Source organism: Camelus dromedarius, chromosome 28, assembly GCF_036321535.1.
Source record: "Camelus dromedarius isolate mCamDro1 chromosome 28, mCamDro1.pat, whole genome shotgun sequence".
Lineage (NCBI taxonomy): Eukaryota > Metazoa > Chordata > Mammalia > Artiodactyla > Camelidae > Camelus > Camelus dromedarius.
This window is the reverse complement of record NC_087463.1, coordinates 7,934,120-7,956,908: the sequence shown is the minus strand read 5'-3', so window position 1 is coordinate 7,956,908 and position 22,789 is coordinate 7,934,120. Positions and strand designations below refer to the sequence as shown.

Below are 22,789 nucleotides of genomic sequence, written 5' to 3'. Positions count from 1 at the left end.
ATTTTACATAAAAACTTAAGGGGATTAAGCCAATTCAGGGATACTCTGGTGTGATGGCCTGAGCCCTGGATGGCGTCAGATGGCCTTAAATCATGGTTCTGGTACTTTGGCAAGTCACTGCCTCTCTAAGCTTCATCGCTCTCATCTCTGAAATAAGGATGAGAGCATCTCCCTCCCAGCCCGTCGCACATACAGTGAGACCACTGCTGCCAAGAGAAGGGTGACCGCTGGGGGTGGAGGTGGCGTGGGGCAGAGAGTAGCAGCTGGACCCGAGAGATGCAGAAATGTAGCCATAACATCGGTTGTATCTGGATCTGAAGTGACTGGGAGACAGGGTGGGCAGGGAAGGGCTGGACAGAAAAATAAAAGCCACGAGTATAATTAAAACAAAAAACTGGAAAACAGCAAGTGTTGACGAGGACATGGAGAAATTAGACCCTCCTCCTACTGCTGGTGGGAATGTAAAATATTCAGCTGCTGTGGAAAACGGGGTACCAGTTCCCCAGGAAGTTAAAACATAGAATTACCATGTGTGATACTGTGATTTATTATAAGACATATTTGCTCTTCATCCCCAGTCTTGGCCCAGAGCTCCTAAAATCTTTGGAATTTCCTAAGTGAAGAGAGTGATAAGTCTTTTGTTATGTTCATGAGGTGAAATGTGGAAATTCCCTAGATCACCTGAGGATGGGGGCTGGTTGCCAGGGAAACCAGCCCCATGATAGAAGGGTAGGAACTTTCAGCCCCAACCCCATTCCCCATTTCCAGGGAGGGGAGAGGAGCTGGGGACCGAATCCATCAACACTGGCTAGTGATTTAATCAACCATGCCTATGTTATGAAGCTTCTCTAAAAACCCAAAAGGATGGGATCTGGAGAGTTTCTGGGCTGGTGAACAAGTAGAGATTCAGGGAGAATGGTGCACCCAGAGAGAGCATGGAAATTCTGCACCCCTCCCCCCACACTGCGCCCTATGCATCATTTTTATCTGGCTGTTCCTGAGTTATATCCTTACGTGATACACTGGTAGTCTCTTAAGTAAAATGTTTTCCCAAGTTCTGTGAGCCACTCTAGCAAATTAATCAAACTCTAGGAGAGGATTGTGGGAACATTTGATTGAAAGCCAGTTGGTCAGAAGCACAAGTAACAACCCTGACTTCTATTGCTATCTGGGGGTGGGGCTCTTAACCTTTGGATATGATGCTTTATCCAAGTAGACAGTGTTAGAATTGAGTTGACTTGTGGGACACCCAGCTAGTGTTGAAGAATTGCTTGTGTTGGGTGTTGGGAAAAAACACAGAATCAGAACTGGTATCAGAATTGGACCGTGTGACCCAACAATCCCACTCCCAGGCATAGGCTCTAAAAGAATTGAAAGCAGGGACTCAAATACTTACACATGAATGTTCATAGCAGCGTTATTCACAGTAGCCAAAAGATGGGAACAACCCAAATATCCATCAGCAGATTAATGGATAAACAAATGGTGGTACATCCATATAATGGAACATTATCCAGCCATGAAAAGGAATGAAGTACTGATATATGCTACAATGTGGATGAACCTTGAAAATACCATGCTGAGAAGCAGTCAGACATAAAGACTATATATGATTCTGTATATGTATGTCAACATATATATATACACATACATATACATATACAGAATAGATAAATTTGTAGAAAAAGGAAGCAGATTGGTGGTTGCCAGGGATAGGGTTAGGGGGAAGGGGGAAAGTAATTGCTTAATGGGTATGGATTTTATACTGAGGTGTTGAAAATGTCTTGGAACTAAATAGAGGTGGTGGTTACACAACATTATAAATGTACTAAATGCTACAGAGTTGGATACCTTACAATGGTTCATTTTAATGTTATGTGAACTTTACTTCAGTGAAAATTATTTTAAAAGGAAGGAAAGGAGGAAGGGAGGGAGGGAGGGAGGAAGGAAGAAAAGAAACCAGCCGTCTCACACCCCTGTGCCTGGCTGGAGTCACATTCGTGACCTGAGGTCAGCCCAGGCCCTGACACCAGCTTTAAAGGGGGAGGTAAATACTGATGCATGAACTCAGTAAAGAGTGAGAAAACCCCAGTAAAAGCCAGCACGACACCAGTGGCTCTTAAAGTGGGGGTCCCTCCATCAAGCAGCATCAGTATTTCCTGGGAACTTGTTATTAACGCAAATTCTCAGGCCCCACCCCAGACCTCCTGAATCAGAGACTTCAGGGGTGGACCCAGCGATCTGTGTTCTAATTGAGGTGAGCCCCTCCGCACTAGACGACTGATGAGCAGGGCCACCGTGAGTGGTCAGGAAGGGGAGCAGGCCGCGTGGCTGGAGGCGGCTGGGCAGTGAAGGGCGGAGGGATTCCCGAGAGAGGCCAGTAAACGTGCAGGTCTGAGCTAATGAGCCTCTCCGGACATCAGGCACCTGTGTGTCCCCATTGACGCAGGGTAAGCTCCGGTATCGCCGCAGCTGTCCCCCACCTCACCGGCCCCTACGTGAGAGCCACCCCCAGCTGCCCCTTACCCTTCACGGTCGATGTGTGGCAGGGGCTGCTTGGGCGTGTGTCGGAGCTTCCGATGGAACTGGGTGAAGTCCAGCTTTTCAGGCTGCAGGTCCCAGGTGGCACCACTAGAGGGCGAGGGAGGGCGGGAAACGTGAGGCAGGTGGGAGACGAGCCCAGCTCCTGACGGGGATGAGGCCCAGGCACACCCCAGGTGGGGAAGCAGCTCAGAGAGAGGTGGGCAAGAAGAGGGGGCGCCCCCTGGCCACGGGCAGGGGTCAGGCTGGGACCCCTCACTCAGAATGGAGTCTGACACTTCAGCCCTGTGCTCACAGGCCAGCCTGCGAAACCCTCCCCTCTCTTCAACCCTGCTGGATGATAATGGACGCCTACAAAACACAAGTGTGGGCTTGACGCCTGCTCTGCAGGGTCCCCCTAAAACGCTTCAGAGTTTGTCAGTGGGGAATCAGGAGACCAGGCCTCACAAGTTCTGGTCCCGGGAGACCCACGCTGCTTCCATGCTGGGCAAGCCTGAGCAGGAGCCAGGGGCTTGGGGGTGCAGGCTCAGGGCGGGCCAGCTCCAGGCCCAGGGGCGAAGCGGAGCCAGAGCACCAGGGCCATGCACGGCCTCAGGCCGTCACCCCTGAGGGGAGTGCGCACCGTGGCAGGAACCCATCTTAAACCCTTCAGGGGCACCGCCCCCACATCCTGAGGAACGCTGGCCAATACCTGCCCTTCCAACTAGCCCATCAGGAACCTTCTAGAGTCCAGAGCACTGACAATCTGTCCTTTCTTCTGGACCTCTCTCTGCAGCCAACCCCTGGCCTTCCATAACCGCAGGCCGGGGGTTGGGGGTCTGCTGTCTGTGCTCGGCTCTAACACAGTCTGCCTAACATCCGCCACAGGCCATTCTGCTTTGCACCCCCACCTCCCGGATCCCCACTCCGCTTTCTCTCCCTGTCCCCTGGGTGGACTGCTGGCCTCTGTCTCCCCTTCCCTGTCAGCCCTCTTCTCTCTCTGTCTCCTCCTCCCTTCTCCTTCTCTTTCCATTGGATGCCCCCCACCGTTTCCTTTCCTTCTCTCCCCTCTGACCTCCTTCCTTTTGCGCCTCACCCTTTCTACTTCACCCCACTCTGTCTCTCCACTTCTTGATCAGTGAACTCTCAACATGAAGGTGGCCCCCAAAGACCCCTCAGGGCACAAGGACCAGTAAGCCGGGGCCCCAGCCAGAGCCACACACGACGGACAAGAGGAAGAGGAGCTTACCTGAAGGAATCGAAGGTGTTGGCAGCCCAGATATCCGTGCCCAGCATGTCCAGAGTGTTGTCTTTGCTGCCATTCTGGAAGGGACAGAGGATGAAAGGGGTGGTATTATGTGCTTGTCCAGGACACAGAACAAGTGGGCGGAAGGCCTCACCAAGGCCCAGTCCCGGAGAGGGCTCCAGAGGCCCTCCTGTCCCCCTCAGGTCATCCTGGGCGGCTTGGAGGCTGGAGCGAGCCACTGGAGTGAGTGTCACACTGGTGCACCCAGTAAGAGTCAGGAGCACCCCTGGCCTCCCCTAGGAACGGGCCCTGGCTTCGCTGGTGTTTGGCAGAGCTGTGTGGTCAAGCACAGAGCAGAGGCTATCTCCTTAAAGAACCACCACCACCAACCTGATGACTTCTCCCCTCCTCCCCAGACAAGGGCTCTGCAGAGCCAGGCACGCTGGAAGGCGTGTGTCACAGGCTGACTTCCTTTGGAGTTAAGCCCCACACCCCAAAATCAGGCATCACCAAGAAGCTTCCAGGGACCAACAATTCCAGCGATGAAATTTCTCTAAGTCAGCCCACTCTGGTCTTCATCCTCTGATGTTTCCTACATGATCCATCCCATACGCTGTACTTGACCCAGCTTCTATGGCCCGGCTTCTCTGCCCCTTGGCTGATGGTCTCTGAAACAGGTTCTCCAGCTCCCTGCCTTCACACCCGATGCCACCCACCCCGCATGACCCCCGCAGTCGCCTTTCCCTCACCACTCTCTTTAAAAACAAGACTTCTACCTCCACTGAAGCTGACAGTGTGCATGCCTTATGACTGAGGACTTCACTCCCAGGTACAAACACAGCCAAAATACTCACAGATGTTCACCAATTGTACACGGCGCAGAAGCACAGTGCAGCACTATTCATAATAGTGCCAAATCGGAAACCACCCGAATGCCCACCAACAGCTGACCAGACAAATCAAGCATGGTGTGTTCACATACTGGAATATTATACAACAGTCAGAGTAAACAAACTAAAACAACATGCAGAAACAAATAAATCCCACAAACGTCAAGTGGAAAAAGAATCTAGACACAAGAGTACCGGCTCTATGATTTCATTTTCTATAAAGTTCAAGAACAGAGATGGAATTCAGGCGGTAACTGGAAGGGGGCCTCAGGGCTTCCTGGGGGACTGGTAATGTCTGTTCTTGATCTAAGTGCTGGCTACACAGACGTATTTGGTTTGTGCAAATCCATTGACCCTAAATGCATGGTATGTATACACTTTCCTCTGTGTTATGACCTTCTGGTTAGATTCCTGGCAGCATCCCCAGTCCTTATATTTATATCATAAGATGACCTGTTCCTGGACCTGCTATATCTCAGATCCACTAGCTCAGACACTGGGCAAGCTTCTTTTGAGATCTTTCCAGGGGCTTGGGCTTGGGCAGACACTGAAGACACAAAAGTGGAGAAGTCACAGGTTTTGCCTGCAAAGAATGTTATGAGATGACACGCACGTGATAAATAATTACAATACAGTGTGAAACGTGCCCTATTTCAAGGTGCCACAGTAGGACCAAAGCACAGGCAAATTTCCTGAGGAGTAGGGAAGGACTCCCCCTGAGTAGGGGTTCATGGGGGTCAGGCTGGAGCAGAGGGAAAAGGAGAGAAGGGGGTCATCCTGGGAAAGGGGCCCATGTGTGGAAAGGGATCATGGCGGGACACAGGAAGGCATTCTGGGTTTGCACAGGGAGCCCAGCAGCATGTCAAAGGGCCCCAGGCAGGCGAGTTGGTGGTCTCCAACATCACCCACTCTCAGTCCTGGTCAGGGCCTACTGGGTGATTGTTCTAGGTTGAATTGTGGGTCCCCATTATTCATATGGTAAAGCCCTAACCCCGCAGTGCCCCAGAATGTGACTTTATTTGGCAATAGGGTCACTGCTGATGTAATTAGTTAGGATGAAGTCATTAGAATGGACCTTAATCCAAAATAACCGGCCTCCTCATAAAAGAGGAAATTTGGACACAGTGACAGACGTGCACAGAGGGAGAATGCTGGGGGAGGACTGGAGTTATGCTGCATAAGCCAAGGAACTTCCAGAAGCTGGGAGAGAGGCCTGGGACACAGCCTTCCCTAGCACGTTCACAGGGATCATGGCTCTGCCAACACCTTGATTTCAGACTTCTGGCCTCCAGAACTGTGACCTGACAGTACATTTCTGTTGTTGTAAGTCACCAAATTTGTGGTCAGAAGTCCTAAATCAAGCAGCCCTAGCAGACCAGAATGGTGGTCAATCACCCACCGCCCCCACACACCCCTTTGTGAGGGTGGTCCATCATGCCCCACCTCCCACAGCCAGCAGACAACCGCCTGTGACCTTCTCATGGTCTTCAGCCACACCAAGCACCACGGGGCCGGGGTCTCCCAGCTCCTGCAAACAGAAAAACCCAGGCCCGCGCTGGCTCGGCTGGTCTCTGACCTCCCGACACCGCCTTCCTGGAGCCGGCCCAGGATGAGTGCCCCCTGCTCTCCCCCCATGCCTGCCCAGCTGCAGACCATGGCCCGCAACACCCCAGAGCCTGCCAAGCTGAGCCCACATGGACACTGAAGTCTCAGGGCGAAAAGAGAAAAGGGCTGAGGATGTATGTGTTGGTTTAGATTCTGCATCCACTGAGCGCCTCCCACATACAAGGCACTGAGAACTGGGCTAGAAATGACCCCGAACCAGGCTCAATGACCCCATCTCTCTTTCTCCCAGTGACCAGAGACACCCGGCACCTTGGCCAAGAAGCCCCATGATTTGAGGGTTTGGTGTTGCTTCTAATTCTCATTTCCTTCAAGTAGGGCAGAAGCGGCCAGTGTCTCTCCTCCCTCACTGCATCCTCCCAGCACATCCTGACTCGCCAACACAGCAAGGCAGAAACCAACCTACTTCCCAAAGAGAGAGCAATGTGAGGGTGGGTCCCACCTTCTATCTGGAAGGAAAGCAGCGAACACAAACTGGCCAGTAGAAAGTTTGAGTGGCTCAGCCTCCCAGCAGAAGGGGCCCAAGTGCTCAGACATTCACAGACACCAGGCAGGAGGTGATGCGGGCGTGTGGGAAGAGGGGAGCAGTCAGTGGGGGGGGGGCTCAGGGGACAAGGGACTGACAGGAGAGAGAAGCAGTGTGACCTCAGATGAGTCACATGACCTGCCTGGGCCACTTCAATAAAATGAGGGCTGGTCCCTCCCTCCGGCACCGCCTAACCTTAGGTCACTTAGGTTCTAAGTGACTGGAAACTTTCTCATGACGCCCTGAGAGCCCCCACAACCCTCCTGTGAACCAGCCACAATTACTCAGGGCTGCAAGCTTCTCCATGCAATGCCACATGGGCACCTCTACACACCTGCATGCATCTGGGTCCTCCCCACACCCGTCCATTCCCACGTCCCCATTATCCCTTTTGCTACTGACAGTGGCCTGTCACGTCAGCCTTGCTCCTCTCCTGCCCCATCCTTCAGCGCTTGGCTCCAGGAAGCTCCTCCGACCTCCCAAACCGTAGTCACCTTGCTCTGCCCTGAAATTGCCACCGGCATGGGTGCCCTGTGGCCGCAGAGCCAGCCTGCGGCAATTCTCGCTCCATCTTCTCATAGTGACCTCTCTCCTGCTCCAGGGCATGGACCTGGGATGGCAGGGACCTCTCCGGGTGCCCCAGAGCTCTATGCTCAGTGCCCAGGAAGTGCCAGCTGAATTGACACACACTTCAAGAGACTTTCACTGTCCTCCCCAAACACGTGTTCCCTTCTTTTCATAATGAGCCACGTGACCTCAGCAAAGTTACTTCACCAATTTGGATTTCAGATTCTTCATATTTAAATAAAGAGATCTTTGAGAGTGAAGTACCACATCCTGTAGATGGGCTTCTTCTGACTGGCACACGTGCTCCACCATCCCCTCTCCCTCCAGTGGCAGACATCACTAATCAGTTACGGCATGATTTACAGTCCTCAAACTAGGCGACGACTCATGCTCTAGGATCAGCCCCTTTCTCCCTTCCTTCTTAGAGTTGCCTTACCACCCTACCCATCCCAACTCCTGGTGCCCTGCTTGCTTCAAATGCAACTTTGAGATTGCAGGGGCGATAGAGAGACTCATCTTCTATCAATCAACCCTCACAAGGGGCCAGCCCCCGCCCTCCTGAGATATTAACCGGCTCATTCACAACACCCTTCCCAGGCCTCAAAGATAATTATCAATGGGTATAACATTTCAAAATGACTTCTAAAGTAAAGGTCAAAAAAAAAAAAATTAAACAAAGAAACTAAACCTTGTTTCCAAAGCACATGTTTGAGACCTCACCCAGAGTGAAGTTCACTTCCTCCTCCAGGAGAGTAACTTACACCCTCATCCCTGACCCTGTAAATACACAACTCACTCAGGCACCCACAAGCTCAGCTTACGTGGAGTGGACCATTGCTTTGTCATCACCCCCTTATGTCCATAAGAATGCTGGATCTCCCCAAGTAAGTTTTATTCCCCCAGTTCTTTATTGTGGTAAAATGCACCATCGTGACCATTTTAAGTGCACAGGGCAGTGCTAGTAAATACATTTATAATATTGTGCAACCATCACCACCATCCATTCCCATAACTCCTTTCATCTTGTAAAACTGAAATTCTGTACCTATTAGACACTAACTTCCCATTTCCTGCTCCTCCAGCTCCTGGCAGCCACTATTCTACTCTTCGTCTCTGATTTTGATGACTCCCAGTGCCTCATACAAATGAAATCATACAGTATTTGTCTTTTTGTGTCTTGGTTACTTCACTTGGCGTAATGTCCTAAAGTTCACCCATGACCCCAACTAAATTTTAAGCTCCTGGACTGCAGTTGCCTTCTGTTCTTGTGCCCCCACAGTGGCCAAGCTGGGCACACAGTAGGTCCACGCTGATGCCTGCCGACTGATTAAACAGACTCTGCCCTGTGCCTGCCCTGCTGCTTCTGTGTCTGAGAGACTGATTCACAGTTTAGGATGTCAAGATGGATTCACTGTCCTAGGATTTGAGGCTCCTGAAGAGTGAGGAACATGAGGTGGAGAGAGAAGGAACAACCATGAAAAAGGGACGGGACGGTCACAACTAAACCCAGGACTGCAAGCATCTCACAGGGACGAGCACAGTTCACCTTGAAGGCAGCTCAAGGGCAGTGGGAGGGCACATAAATCTCCCTCCTGGGCTGGAGGCTGGAGTCTGGGCCACCGTCCCTCATAGCTGGGAGGGGAGGTGGTTTACCATCAGCCCAGTGCCAAGAGCTGGCGTGCGTTTCACGGCCTGAAAGGAGGCGTCGCCCCCAGGCCAAGGGATGCTCCTGGGCACCTCAAGCTCGGCTGCAGCCTTTTCTGAAGCAGCTCCCCTGGCAGGGAGCTGACCAGACCCTAGGGCTCCCAGGGTCCAGGAACAAGGCCCCACTGGCTGATGGGTGGGAAAGAGTAACAGAGCGGAAGTTGCTAGGGGGGCGATGCCCCAGGCATTTGCCACAGGCGATACTCCGTAAAGGAGGCCACTGCGCCTTGCACGTGCTCAATGCGCTGTTGTCACCTCTGTTCAGAGGTGAGAAGCGTCTATTTTTTCAGTACTTCATACTTTATAGACTCTCTCCACACATTTTCCTCATTGAGTTCCTACAACTCCCGCCCATCCTCACCACAACCCGGAGAACTTGCTCCGGAGCTGACACAGATAACCTGAAGCCTATGTTAAGTGCTGAAGAAACTCTGAGACCACAGTGGTTCCCAGCAAAAGCCCTGCTCCTCAACCCTCCCCCCAACCCCGATCAGCTCAACCCCCTGGTTCCAGTGACCAGCATCCCTCACGCAGCAGAAGCCTCTGCTGTCACGCCTCCATTTCCACAGGGTGGACCTCGTTACTTTTCACCCGATCTACCTCCCGCCTCCATTCCCTGCCCCGACACTGATTCTTGGGGCTGAGGAACAGAAGGCCCAGGACCAGCCCCTCACAGACCAAGGGGCTGGAGCCCCCACTTCGCATGGTCCTGGGGGAAAGAATAGCACAGGGACATCCCTGGAGGAGGCAACAGCCCTGGGCGAGAATCAGGACCCTCGAGGCCACTGACCAGGACTGCAGAGGGCCGTGGGCAGGACTTTGGCCTCCCCTGCTGAATATAACAGGAGGGTGACCCCCTACTGAGGCCAGGGTCCTAACACGGGAGAGGGCAAGTGTCTGGAGAAATCCACAGTGGAAATCTTGGTCACAGGAACGACTTACTTTTCATCACTCGATTTGGCACAATGAGTACAGCACATAGCAAGAATCTGGACCCCCCCCCCCCCCCCCAGAGTCTGTTGCAATGGGATGTGACAGGCATATAACCACTGCATGTCGTCTTTTACCAGCAGGGGCTGGAGAAAGGGCTTGGCACTTGGAAACAAAGTCTGTCTCCTTCACGTCTCCACACAGAGAGGGAAGAGCCTCCCCTGCAGAGCCTTCCTTTTTGCCCCTTGTTGAAGCTGAGATGGTGAACCTGACAGTGCCCAGAGGGACTGGGACTCATGGCTGCCATGGGACTGAGCTGGGAACATAACGCCCAGTCCCAGTGCCCTCCAGCCCTGGGCCGCCAGCATCCAAACCAACCCTGGGGCCACCTGCCGGGTCATTTCAGGTCCAGCCAAAGCCCTTGGAGCTGTAAAGTGCCTGGCTATCTCCCCTTCTTGAGTTTCTGGACACCAACCCTCAAACCTTGCCACCCCCAACACACAGAGGGGAGAGGAAGGTGGCAGGGCTTGCCTTGTTCCTGGCAGCCCCGCCCCCTGCAGCCTTCAGCTCCTGGATGCTGGCAAAGCTCTGTGTCGGTGTCCGGTGTCTGTGAAGGGGCTCTGAGACCACACCCAGCCGCTGAAGGTACACGATTACATTCGTCTTTGGACAACTGTGCTCTTCCTGCACTCAGAGAAAACAAATCTTCTTTCTACTCACCCCTAGTCTTTCTCTCTGTTGGGACCTAACTAAAGAGCCTTCCTCCCTGCAGCTCTGCCATTTCCTTATCAGCTGGTGCCCCAAGAACCCACAGCACATCCAGTGCCTACCCTAGTGGTTCCTTCCCTTCCTGGTCTACTGTGTGCTCCCAGGGGTGTTCTAGAAACACTAATCCGCTGGCTCACAAAGGTCAATGTGCATCAGAATGATCTGAGGCAAGGAATGCTGGTGGTCTGAATTTAGTGCAGCTGAAGTGATCCGTGGAACGTGCTTTTGGAAACACTGGATCTTGAAAAGAGTTTCATGGGGGCCAAAAATTTAAAGAGGCTCCTTAGTCAAATGTTTGAGCTAAAAGGGCGCTAAGTAAATTACTTTATTGCAGATTTTCTCAGTGTCTTTATTGGTCGTAGATGGATGTTGACTCTTCAAGAAGGTGGCAGTACCGTGTGCAGCACTGCCCAAAATCTTTTGGCTAGAAATCCACCCCACTGTTCCTTTTTATTCCACAGAGCATTTTGTAGGGCTCTGGTTCCCTTACACAAAACCCCAATGGAAAACAGTCATCTAAAGCTCTCTGTGTTAACCCTCTTCCCCAACTAGTCTGCCATCCCCTTGATGGTAGTAGCTCTGGCTTTACTTTTTTTTGGGTCCCCCCACCGATCCTAGCCTCGGGACCCAGCATCATTCATTAATTTTTTTTTTTTTTTTTTGGAAGGACTCACTGAGAGCTCTCCACAAAACCTCACTAGCTTCTTCAATAACATTCTCCAGTTTGCAATTCCACAGTTGCCCCTGGTGACCATAAGCTTTCTTCTGAGTCGCACCCCTTCACTGGCCCTGAGGTCACCTAGCCCCTGCACCCCCAGGTTGTGGCAATGCCAAGGTTCCAAGAAGCCTTGTTAAAAACAATCATCCTTTTCAGTGGATCGTCTTTTTAGCACTTAAACGCTGCTGAATCCTTCACAACAGCCCCTTTTACTGGCAATCAGGAGGCCCCATGCCAGGGTGAATCTTGCTGTTCTCAGAACAGATCACAAAGGGATAATGAGCACTTTCAATCATGTAGAAAAAGAAATGGAAACGGCTTGCCCACGGGCAGGGAGATTGAAGCTACCTCTGAAAGGGCCCCACTGGGTGCACAGCCACCCCAGCTCAGGGGAGGACAGGCCTCGGTTGATGACAACAGCAAACACTGACGCAGCACTCACTGCACTCCAAGCGCTGTCTGTGCGCTTTGCACCTGTCACAGCCCTACGAGGCAGATGTCATCACCATCCCCATTTCACTGATGAGGAAACTGAGGCTCAGAGAACTTGCCCGCATTCATTAGAGCTGGTTCCCGGGATGGGAATGCATACAGTACGGACCGGAGTTTATGCTCTTAACCACTGCACTATGCAGTTATATTATTTAAATAACTTCTGACCCCACTGTGGAGTTTCCCACAATGCAGGAACACATCCACATCCCTATGAACATTTGCATTCTCTGAGTCCATCTCTTAGGAAGGCAGTGCTGGTGCAGGGAGTAAATCTCTTACAGTGAGGGAAAGACGTAATGTAAGGGTGTGAGCTGGAATGTGTAGGGAAGAGGGGAGGCTCCATGCATGAGTAAATGAAACAAGATGAGTGTGAGTCACTACCAGTAGAACATGCCAAATCAGGTGCAGTGGAAAAAAGCAACCCCCTTCTATACCGCTGCTTTTTCTTCATTAATATACAAGTGCAGAGTAACTTCTGCTTGTGCATGTGCACTAGTAGGTGTGTGTTGACAATTCTAGGCTGCAAGGGTTTAGAAATAAGGCAGAATCTAACAGAATAGGGCAGGGGGCAGCAGGAGGACTCCCCCCATTATCGGGGTGGTCACAGGTGAAGTTCCAACTGGAGAATGTCTGGGCATGTCAGTCTAGGTTTTCCCAGCATGTCTGCTGCTGTGTCATTTGCACCAGAGCTGACCAGACTGCGATGGGGGCCTGCAACACCACGGGTCTGCAGAGACCAGGGCCTGAAACTCTGGGACTGCAGCACTAGGGCCAGCGGCTGGTCATCAGGTCCACAAGGCCCAGCCTGGGCACCAGAGGAGGGCAGTGCAGCCCCTGCTCCTCAGAAGGCTCAGAATCCCAGCCCACTTTCCTTCTTGGTGTAAAATGTTCTTCCATAGATTCCATCTATCACGAGGGCCTACAGCAAGCAAACCCCACAGACACAAGACTCCCAGGAGAGCTGACAAGTAGGGCCACACCTTTAAAAAGTGGGCAAGATTTCTCTCCTTCCTCTCCAAGGACGCCCTCCCAAGTCCCCTGCCTCCAGCCCCAGTCTATTACTCACATTAGTGGATTAACACAGCACTAGGCACTGTTTGGTCACCTGAAGTCTGAGGAGATCATCCCTGCCCCCGCAGGTCTTACCACTTAGCTGGAGAGTCACAGAAAAGGAAAGAACAATAGATAAAGACAGGTAATTAAGCACCATGTGACACGCTGCATGCCATCCACGCTAGGGGCTCCAACTGTGGCTCTGGACTCCAGGGGAAACTTCCTGCAAGTAGCAACAGGGATGAACTGAAAGTGGGGAAAGCAGGACGTTAGGCTTGCAAGCTGCCTCCTGGGCCCCAGGAGGGTAGCTCTGGCTCCTCGGACCCACACTGCCCCTTTTGTACAACTAGCATTGGACTAGATTGGCCATTCCCGAGTCGGGGTGGGGGCAGCAGGTGGAGCACAAGACACTGGGAGAGTTTTTTACATTACACAGATTGTTTGGAGACCAAAGGACTCCAAAGGCATCTCCTGGGCCAAAACAGGGGCTTCCTGCAGCCCAGGTCTGAAACTCCTCTCAGATCCAAACTGAACCAGACTTTGAGGGTGACTTGGATTTGCTTGAGTAGAGAGGAAGTGAGGGGCCAAGTGCAAATGGAGGTGGTGGGGCAGGGCAGGACCCAAAAAGAAACAGTCTTGTCTTGGAACCCACGTGCGCACGTGCGCGCGCGCATGTGCGCGTGTTTTCAGCACCAAGGACAGCACTCCTGCTTGCTGGTGGGAAAGACAGTGATGGACCCCCAATATTTTAATCCCCCTAAAATAGAAAAGCCTGAGGCAGGAGAACAGCTGAGCAGAGACCAGCAGAGAGTCTCCTGGGTGGCACCAAAGCTGAGATCAGGAGCAGGAAAGGCCAATTCTTTTACCAGGCAACTTTCCTGTCTGTCCAGTCAGTCCATTCTCTCTATACCTTCAACTGTCTTTGAATTAAAACACAAAAGGCCAGGGAAGAGTGGGAGATAATGACTAAAACCTGTGACCAAGTATACTTATCCACTCTCAGGTAATTAATTAAGCCTTAGGATTTATTATTTGGTGGAGGGGGTAATTACGTTTATTTATTTATTTATTTTTAGAGGAAGTACTGGGGATTGAACTCAGGACCTCGTGCATATTAAGCATATGCTCTACCACTTGAGCCTCCACACCTCCCCTCAAGCCTTAGGATTTAAATGGCAATATTATTAGCACCTGTCCTGGACTTCTGGCTGGCTGCCTGCCCAGTATCTGCTGAAATAATGAGGGCCCACCCACCGGCCCCGGTCCGCCTCTCTGCCCCATGCCTCTGTGCAGAGAAAGGAGCCCTTCCTCCAAGGCTTCTCACTAGGAGGACTTCTTGGGACTCCCCAGTCCCTGGAGATATCTCCCTTCCTGCCAGCACCAGACTCAGAACCACAGAAAGCCAGGGAGGAAAGGGGCTGAGAGATTGCCTGGTCTAGGGTTGACCTTGGAATTCTGCAGAGATGCTTCCAGAGTGATGAGGTGAGTAGAGTCAGGGAGAAGTCAGGTAGGTTCCTTCCGCTGCCCCTTTTGATTTTCTACACGAGATTTCCTTGAAAGATTGTGATGAAACAAGGGGTTCTGTATTTTTAAAACTTAACTTTTATTTTAGATAATTGTAAATTCACATCTGGTTGTAAAAAACAATAGTGATTCCATGTATCCTTTACCCAGTTTCCCCCACAGGGAAACATAAAGATACATAGTTACTGTCACATCCAGGGTACGGTCGGTCATCAATACCATCCAGCTGCTGAACATTCCCATCGGCACAAGGATCCCTCCTACTGTGCTTCTGTACCCACACCCCCTTCATCCCGCCCCCCTTCTCCAATCCCTCGAAACTACTAACCTGCTCCCCCTTTCTATTACCTTGTCATTTCAAGAATGCTACATAAGTGGAATCACAGAGTATGTAACGTTGGGGGGCTGGCCTTTTTCACCCCACCTAGTTCCCTGGAGATTCACCCAGGTTGCTGCATGTGTGGACAGTTGATTCCTTTTTACTGCTGAGGGCCATAACTTATTTAACCATTCACCTGCTGAAGGACATCTGAATTGTTTCCAGTTTTTGGCTACTATGAATAAATCTGCTATAGACAATTGAGTACAGGGTTTTGTGTGAACGTAAGTTTTCATTTCCCTGGGATAAAGCACCCAGGAGTGTAGCTGCGGGATCATATGGTAGATGTAGATTTAGTTTTGAAAGAAATTGCCAAGCTGTTTTCCAGAATGGCTGTACCACTTAACATCCCCACCAGTTATGTATGAGTCACCCAATTTCTCTGTATCTTCACCAACACTCAATGTTGTCGCTAGTTTTTAAAAAATTTTAGCCATTCTGATAGGTATATAGAGATACCCCGTTGGAGCTTTAATTTGCATTTTCCTAACAGCTAATGATGGACATCTTCTCGTGTGCTTATTTGCCACATCTATATCCTCTTTAGTGAAAAATGTCTCTTTATGTATTTTGTCCGTTTTCTAATTGCACTGTTTTTAACGCTGAGTTTTGAGAGTTCTTTATATACTCCCGATGCCTGTCCTCTGTCAGATATCTGTCTTGCAAAATCTTCTCCCTTTTTGTGATTTGTCCCTTCCTGCTCTAAACAGGAGTTTTCTCAGAGCAAAAATTTTTAATTTTGATGAAGTCCAATTTCACATCTCAGTGTTGACATCTATTGATTGTCTTTATTCATTCGGTTTGAAGTCTTCCCAGTTCTTAGTATGCAAATGATTTTTGATTGTTATGTAACAGTCAAATTGTTGTGTAATGAGACTCTGAATCTCTGATTTAAATCTTCTGTTTTGACTGGCTCTCTGTGATACTGCTCTGGCAGGGGAAAGGAGGGGCACGGCCTCACTAGTGCAGTGGAGGCAGAAGCCCAGGGGGCACCTGTTGTACAGCTGGGTGGAGGTGGGACTTTCAGGACTCCACCTGGTCCCCACTAACCTTGCTGTGGGGGTGGCCTCATTACCACTGGGCAGCAGTGGAAGTCCCAGCTCTTTATTAGAACCTCCTCTGACACATCCCAGCAGGGAGGAGAGGGGCACCTCCACCCTGCTGAGCAGGGGTGGAAGTCCAGGTCCCCCAAGTGGTGAGGAGGGAGGCAGGGGCTTCCTACCAGCCAGCAGGGATAAAAGTCACAACTTCCGACTTGGCCTTCTCTGACACCACCCTGGTGAGGGAGTTAGGGGGCCTCACTACAGCCCCGAGTGGGTTGGAAACCCAGGCTCCCACTGGTTCTTTGCTGGTGGGGGTGGGGAAGGGGCCACAGTTTTTGTCTGTGCTGTTTGGTTGGAGTAGAGCAGCTACTGTCTAAAAGTTTTCTATCTCGCTAGGTTGTCATTCTCCTGGACCCACGCTTAGAGTAGGCTTTTACCAGGACTTTCATTAAAAAAAAACCTGTGTCCATTGGCATTTCTTGGTTACCTACTTCTTCAGCTCCAAGTCTGGGATACAGGGAGCAAAAAGAAAACCCAGAGAGATCACTCCTGTGCCAATGCTCAAGACCCAAGGTCCCTAGCTGGTCTGCCTTCTCTCCACCTTTCAGAATCTTATGTTTGTTTTATATAGAGTGTCTAGGGTTTAACTGCACTTGGCAGAAGAAATGTAGAAAAGAACATCTACTCCATCTTTCCAGAATCAGAAATCCATGTCTGTATTTTAACAAAACATTTTGATGACTTTAAGTGTAGTTTTGCAGAGAGGAAACTGAGGCTGCAGCGAGATGATGTATCTCACCAGTGATGAAACAGTAAGTCAGAGGTGCAGAGGCTGGGACTCCTGTCTCCTTGCTCCAGTCCGATGCCGTTACCATGACAGCATGGCTCCTCCCCACTCACGCCCATGCATCTGACCTCCTCTACAGGCGCAAGCTGCCCTGCAGACACCAGCTCCACTCCCTCCGTGTATTCTCACGTTGCTCTGAACTGTTGCTTTTCCACTCGAGAAAGTCTTCTTTCTCTAAGCAGATTCTGGATACTCTGAGGACAGAGCCCAGGCCACACGGCTCATACTGTTTACAGTGGGAGCTCAATGAATGGTTGCTGTCTGTTCCTGTAAAAGTCAGTTGTCAATAGTGTTTGGTAAGTTTTGTATCCTGGGTTCCTCCAGGTGAGCTGGAGCCAGAAGTCACTTCAGGGATGGGGATAGACGGCATCTTCTGGAAGAGAGATGCCCACATGCTGGGAGCAGCGGAGGTACAAGATCACAGCATGGTCCATTCTAGGAGGCTTGTTAAGAGGAAATGTAGCCATACTTTTGGTGCTCCCAGAGGACTAACCCAGGATGCAACAGGACCTGGGAACCACCGTGTCATGTCCCAGACTTCTTAGTCTGTGGTTTAAATGCCCATTCTCCCTACTCTGCTCTCCATATAAACAGAGACTACACCCGTCTCCTTCCATGTCCCAACACCAGCTTCCCAGCACCGTGCCTGTGCCTGGCACACAGGTGGCCCTCAGTGATAACATGCTGACTGGATCAATGGATGAAAGAACAAATAAACAAACAAAGGAATGAGTGAACCCTGACAAAAGGAAATGGCTGCAGGAATGAGGATGTTTAGCTTTAAAAGCAGACTTGCTGGGGAAGAAGCTAAATAGCCATATAACAAAACTGAAACCATTAGCTGGAGTTACGAGGAGGTGGTTTGGACTGAATCAAAGAAAGATGCTGTTCTCAGTGGAGCTGCCCCACAATGCTCTGAGACGCCTCTGGAAGCAGTGAGCTCTCCATTTCTGGACACGTCCTGAGGGGGATCCTGCACTGCAGGGTAGGGGTTGGATCAGGGGACCTCTGAGCTTCTTGTCATCCTGAAAGTCCACATCCTTAGGGTTCACTGGAGACCTGCCTAGCTCTGGATCTGAAGGAGATAAGGGGGGAAGAAGTCAGCCACAGCCGCTGCTGAGTTTCTAGTAGAGGTGGGGCATGTGACAGTCATTCTAGCCAGTCCAAATAGTTCTGGTTTCCCCATTCCAGGCAAATGGTAGGATTATACTTTTCAGTGTGTTTATGGTTGGGTGGGGCTGTGTGACTAGTTGTGGGCAACCAGCTAAGAGTGGAAGTGACATGCGTTACATCTAGGCTGGAGCACTGAATTGCCAACACAAGCCCCTCCGGTGGTCTGTTCCCTGTCATGACGACTGGTGAAAATGGCACCTGCTCTGCCAAGCTGGGTCCTGAATAGGTGGTTTAAAGTTACTGAGATTCAGGGTTGTTTGTTACCGTAGCATTTCGCAGGCTATCCTGACTGATACAGAGGGCAGACTTTCCTTGTATGGAACACCAGAGGAAATATAAGACGGACAAGGTGCACAAATGGGTGCAGTGGGACAGCAGTTCCAGCATCTCAGCATGGCACACAGACACCTCTGCCCTCACCACCCTCATCCCCCACCACCCTGGTAACACCCAGCACTGACCAGCTACTCCCGCTGTGCTCTCTCCTGCCTCTGGCACACCCCAATGTTATGGCCAACTTCAAGTCTCTGCTAATGCCGTTCCTTCTCTCTTCATCCTTTTCTCTCTTCCCCTCCACCCGGGAAGACATCCTACCCATTCCTGAAGGCACAGATCAAATCTCATATCCTGCAAGATATCTCCCTATCCACAGAGACCAACAGGACCGCTCTTCTGAATGACTGCAGTGTCTGAGCTCAGGACGTCCCTTTGGGGGCACTTACTGTGTGTGCCTTTGGCCTGTTTCATGTTAACTAGCCTCCACCCTACAAACAGGTAGTGAGCCCAAAGGCTCCAGCTCAGATGTGAGCCAGGTTCACAGCAGGCGCTCAATAAATGCTGCCTGAACAAAGAGCAGGGCCTTGAACAGAAATATGATATTTCTTAAATATCTGTAGAAGCTGATTAAAAATCTAGGCACTCTGACTAAGATATCTTTTGCACTAATGAGTTTTTACATTGGCTCTGAATCAGATACTATAATTCTTGGAGGGCAGCAAGATGACTGGCAGAAAACTCCTTCTACCCTTTTCCAGAGGTAAAGAGGTACGAGGGGTAAACAGTGCACTTGTGATTCACCTCCACCTGCTACCTGTCATCTCCTGGGTCCGAGTCAGCGCTGACTCCCAGGGTATCCCTAACCTGCAGGATGCCACAGGTATCAAGGTAGGTGTGGGGAACAGTAGAGAAATGGGAAAATCCAGACCTGTTACTGCTATTAGCAGCTAGTTGGTCCCATTTCATGGAGACACAGAATGTAAATAGTGGAAGAGGTTTCCAGAGAGGCTCAGAGAAGTCTGTGGAGCCCAAACCCTATTCTTCAGAGGAGACTGGAGTGTGTGCCACACGCGGGTCAACATCTGGTTCTCCTGACCCCTGGGACAAGGCTCTTTCCACCTGATGCTCTGATTTGCTACTGGCATCAAGGTGGAACAGGGGAGTGGCCTTCTCTCCTCCCTCCAGGGAGTGCGGGATCACAGGCTGTCAGCCAGGACTCAGGACATCATTTCTGGCACACCCCTCCCTTTCCCAGGGCTCCGCACGGGACTGTCTGGTGAGAAGGTGTGCTAACCAGGTTCCCAGCAGAGATTTCATCACTCGTTCAACAGCCAACACTATGGGCCAACAAGTCCTTCAGGCAGGAAGTCCTTCTCAAGGTCTAATTAGAGGCCCTGCTGCTGTTGTGCACATTAATTTCCTTTCCTTGGCACTGCTGTGCAGATGGAGAAGAGCTATTTGTGGCTGACTCCACACAAACTTTCACATGCCTCTGGCTTCCTTCCCTGGATGCTAAGCCCCGTGCCGGCGCCTGGAGACGTTTTCTAAATGCACCGGGCTGCACTCTCCTGTTTCAGGCACTTTCTTCTACATCATCTCCATGAGCTTCCCGTTACAATGGAAAGGTGGAAATTGTATTTCAGCCTCCTAGGTAAATGACAAGATGATGGACAAGCTCTCTTGGAAAGAGGCTGCCAGGACACCAAACACTCCTAAATACAGCTGAGTCCTGATTGTTGACAGTTGGACAGGCCTCTTCAGGGCTACGTGGAGCCTGGATTTTTTTGTTCTGGACTCTCTGGGCCCCCTTCTTCCCAGCTCATGGGATTCTATCTGGGGTTACCCTAACTTTGTGCCTCTGAAAGGGTTCAGAGAAGGTTTTTCTTTTTTTTTTTTTACATTAATTAAAATAACAAAATAAATAATCCCAGTGCATGACTGCTCCCCAGATGGGTCTGCACCTGGCCCCTCATTTGGCGCATGGTCTGTGACCCACCACACGGTTTCCTGGGCAGAATTTAGCACCTCAGCACCCTCCTGCCGGCCCCACTGCCCTGGGCACACGTGGCCAAGGTGGGGTAGTCAGGGAAACTGCTAGAGCAGCCAGCCGCCCTAGTCTCAATCTAGCCTGTTTCCCCCTGAAATTCTCCCCCAGGGGGAGGATGGGGTAGCAGAGCTGCCCCATTATCTCAGTGACCCCCGAAAGCTCAGCCAAGTTGGTGTGGCCAGAAGAACAGGGTCTGCTAGAGAACGTCTGCGTGGACCAGGTCCGAGCCAACTCAGGGGTCGTGACTGAGCACCCACTGTGTGCCAGGCCTTAGGCTAGGGGCGGGCAGGGATGTAGAAGCAGCCCTAGCACCCAGCTCACGGCGGACGACCAGCCAGACAGGCAGATGTACATGTGGAACATCCCGGTCCCCCCATGAATCAGCGTGAGGGTGTCTGCCTGGTTGAGAGGGTGTGGTCAGGGGCAGCTGGTGTGCTCATGGCCCTACAAGCCAGTCCAGTGCCCCTACATGTGGTGGACCAGGATGAAGGGGCCCTTGCTGGATGTCCGGGCAGCAGCCTCCCGTCAGAGCTGTCCAGCAAGAAGCTCTCCTCAGCTGGCAGCTCTCTGGCTCTCCCCGCCATCAGGGCCACTGCAGGGCGGGTGGGCAGGGACAGCTACAGCACGCTGGTTCTAGGGCTTTCCTTACGATGCAGTCACTTAAGGGAGGTTGGCCAGCTTTGATCCCTCCACCAGAGGGTGCCAGAAGATGCTGCTTCATGAGGGGACGCCAGAGGCTCCCGGGGATGAGGTCCAGGATGCTCCCACTGCCAGGAGCGTGGACGTGGACGTGAGCTACGGGGCCACAGGACAAAGGCCACACCCTAGAGAGGGCAGAGCAGAGAGGGAAACAGGCTGTCCCAACACAGCTGAGCTGCTGTGCCAGCCTGAGTACTCACCCAGGTTGGTAGCGAGAAAGAGACTTGTTCACAGCACTTTATTGTTTGTATGTTAATTAACTGAGTCACTAATGTCTAAAAATCGGGCTTTTTATCACCGAGCAAGGTTCTCCTGACCTCAGGAGACCTCGTTTCAATCCAGCTCCTGCCTCCCCATGCAGTGCAGTGTAGAGTGTCCGAGTCCATCCAGGAGGTCCCGCTCAGTGCCACCTCCCCTGCTCGGCCTGCCCCGGCTCCTCAGCTCTGGGTCACCAGAGATCTGGCCACCCTTTGGACCCTGCATCTCCTGCCCTGCACTGGGCCTTCTTTCACATGTTATCCTGTCCTTCTAAGAGGTAAGGCCCCTGAAGGCAGAAGCTATGCTCCAGGCCTCTACAAACACCCCCCGGCTGAGGAATCTATGAAAAATCCCTCTGCAAATACCCTGAACTCTAGGACCAGCTGAGTTTCCTCGGCCTCCAGCAGCCCCGCACAGCACAGGGGCGCCGCCACACCGGCACTCAGGCAGGGCAGCCCTCCCTCTTAGCCCTGCCGGCTCGCCGCACGTGGACACCGCAGAGTCTGCACCCCTAACCCACAAGGCACGCGGCATGTGGGGCTGACACGGGCTGCTCACCCAGCACCCTGCCCACTCCTTTGCTTCTCGGAAGCAGGTGTCTCCCCCTTCCTCCGGCTGAGATGACCAGAGAGACTCTACGTGGGGGCGGTGGGAGTGCCCATGGCCCCACAACCTGCAGGAGACCCCTACTAAGAACGCTCGCGCTCCTGGCACATCAGGGAAGTAAGGCGAGTTTATATTCTGAGAGCCCATCTCCACCTTCCTGGGGCTCGTCCCCTGTAACCGACCTGCGTCTCAGTTCCACCTCCCAAGAAAGGATCCAATGTGAGCCTTTTACAAGTTCTTGAAATTCAGGTGCATTTCATTCATCCCCTGCTTACCCCAAGCTGACTACTCAGCTGCTTCTCAAGGTGGGAATGGGGACCGGCTGGTCCTCACGGTGCCAGGGTACCCCTTCCCACAAGCCCCCAGTCCTGGCCAACTCCCCACCCACCCTCCTCCAGGGGTAAAGGCAGCTGTGAAAGGACAACCCAGAGGGAGGGAGGCAGATGAGGGGCAAGCGGGAGGACACGCCATTCCTACCCCTTGGGAAGCCTGTCCGGAGAGAAGGGAGAATGGGACCAGAGGAAAACGGCGGGGAGAGGGGGCCCAAAAAAAGGAGATAAAGGAGAGAGAGAAAAAGGTAGACTCTGGAAGATTCCAGAACCACACACCTACTAACTAAGTAATAGAGAGCTAGTTTTTCAGTCTCTCACTGGTAAAGCCTCTTAGGTCCCCAGTCTGAGAACTTCAACCCTTCCCTGAAGCCCTCTCTCTCCAATTCTTGAATTCCCATATCCAAGCCACTTTGCCACTGAAGAGTTAAGGGAATCTTGATGTAGGAAACCCCAGAAAATCAGCAGACACTGGAGACGGTGCTCCTCATGTGCCAAGTCCTAGGCCAAGGGCTGGAGGGGTTCGGGGAGTACAAATGGGGTCCCTGAGCAAGGACCAGCAGTCTGG

General features: G+C 51.8%; 1 protein-coding gene across 7 annotated transcripts in view; it reads right to left on the bottom strand.

Moving 5' to 3' along the window:
* Positions 1-22,789, bottom strand: part of CTIF (cap binding complex dependent translation initiation factor) — a 282,841-nt gene that overhangs the window by 177,323 nt on the left and 82,729 nt on the right. For all 7 annotated transcript variants that reach the window (XM_031441944.2, XM_031441948.2, XM_031441951.2 and 4 more), the window contains 2 exons: positions 3,770-3,843; positions 2,527-2,631 (listed from right to left, as the gene is read on the bottom strand). In XM_031441944.2, coding sequence (XP_031297804.1) covers positions 2,527-2,631; positions 3,770-3,843 — 179 coding nt within the window. The remainder of the gene's footprint in view (positions 1-2,526; positions 2,632-3,769; positions 3,844-22,789) is intronic.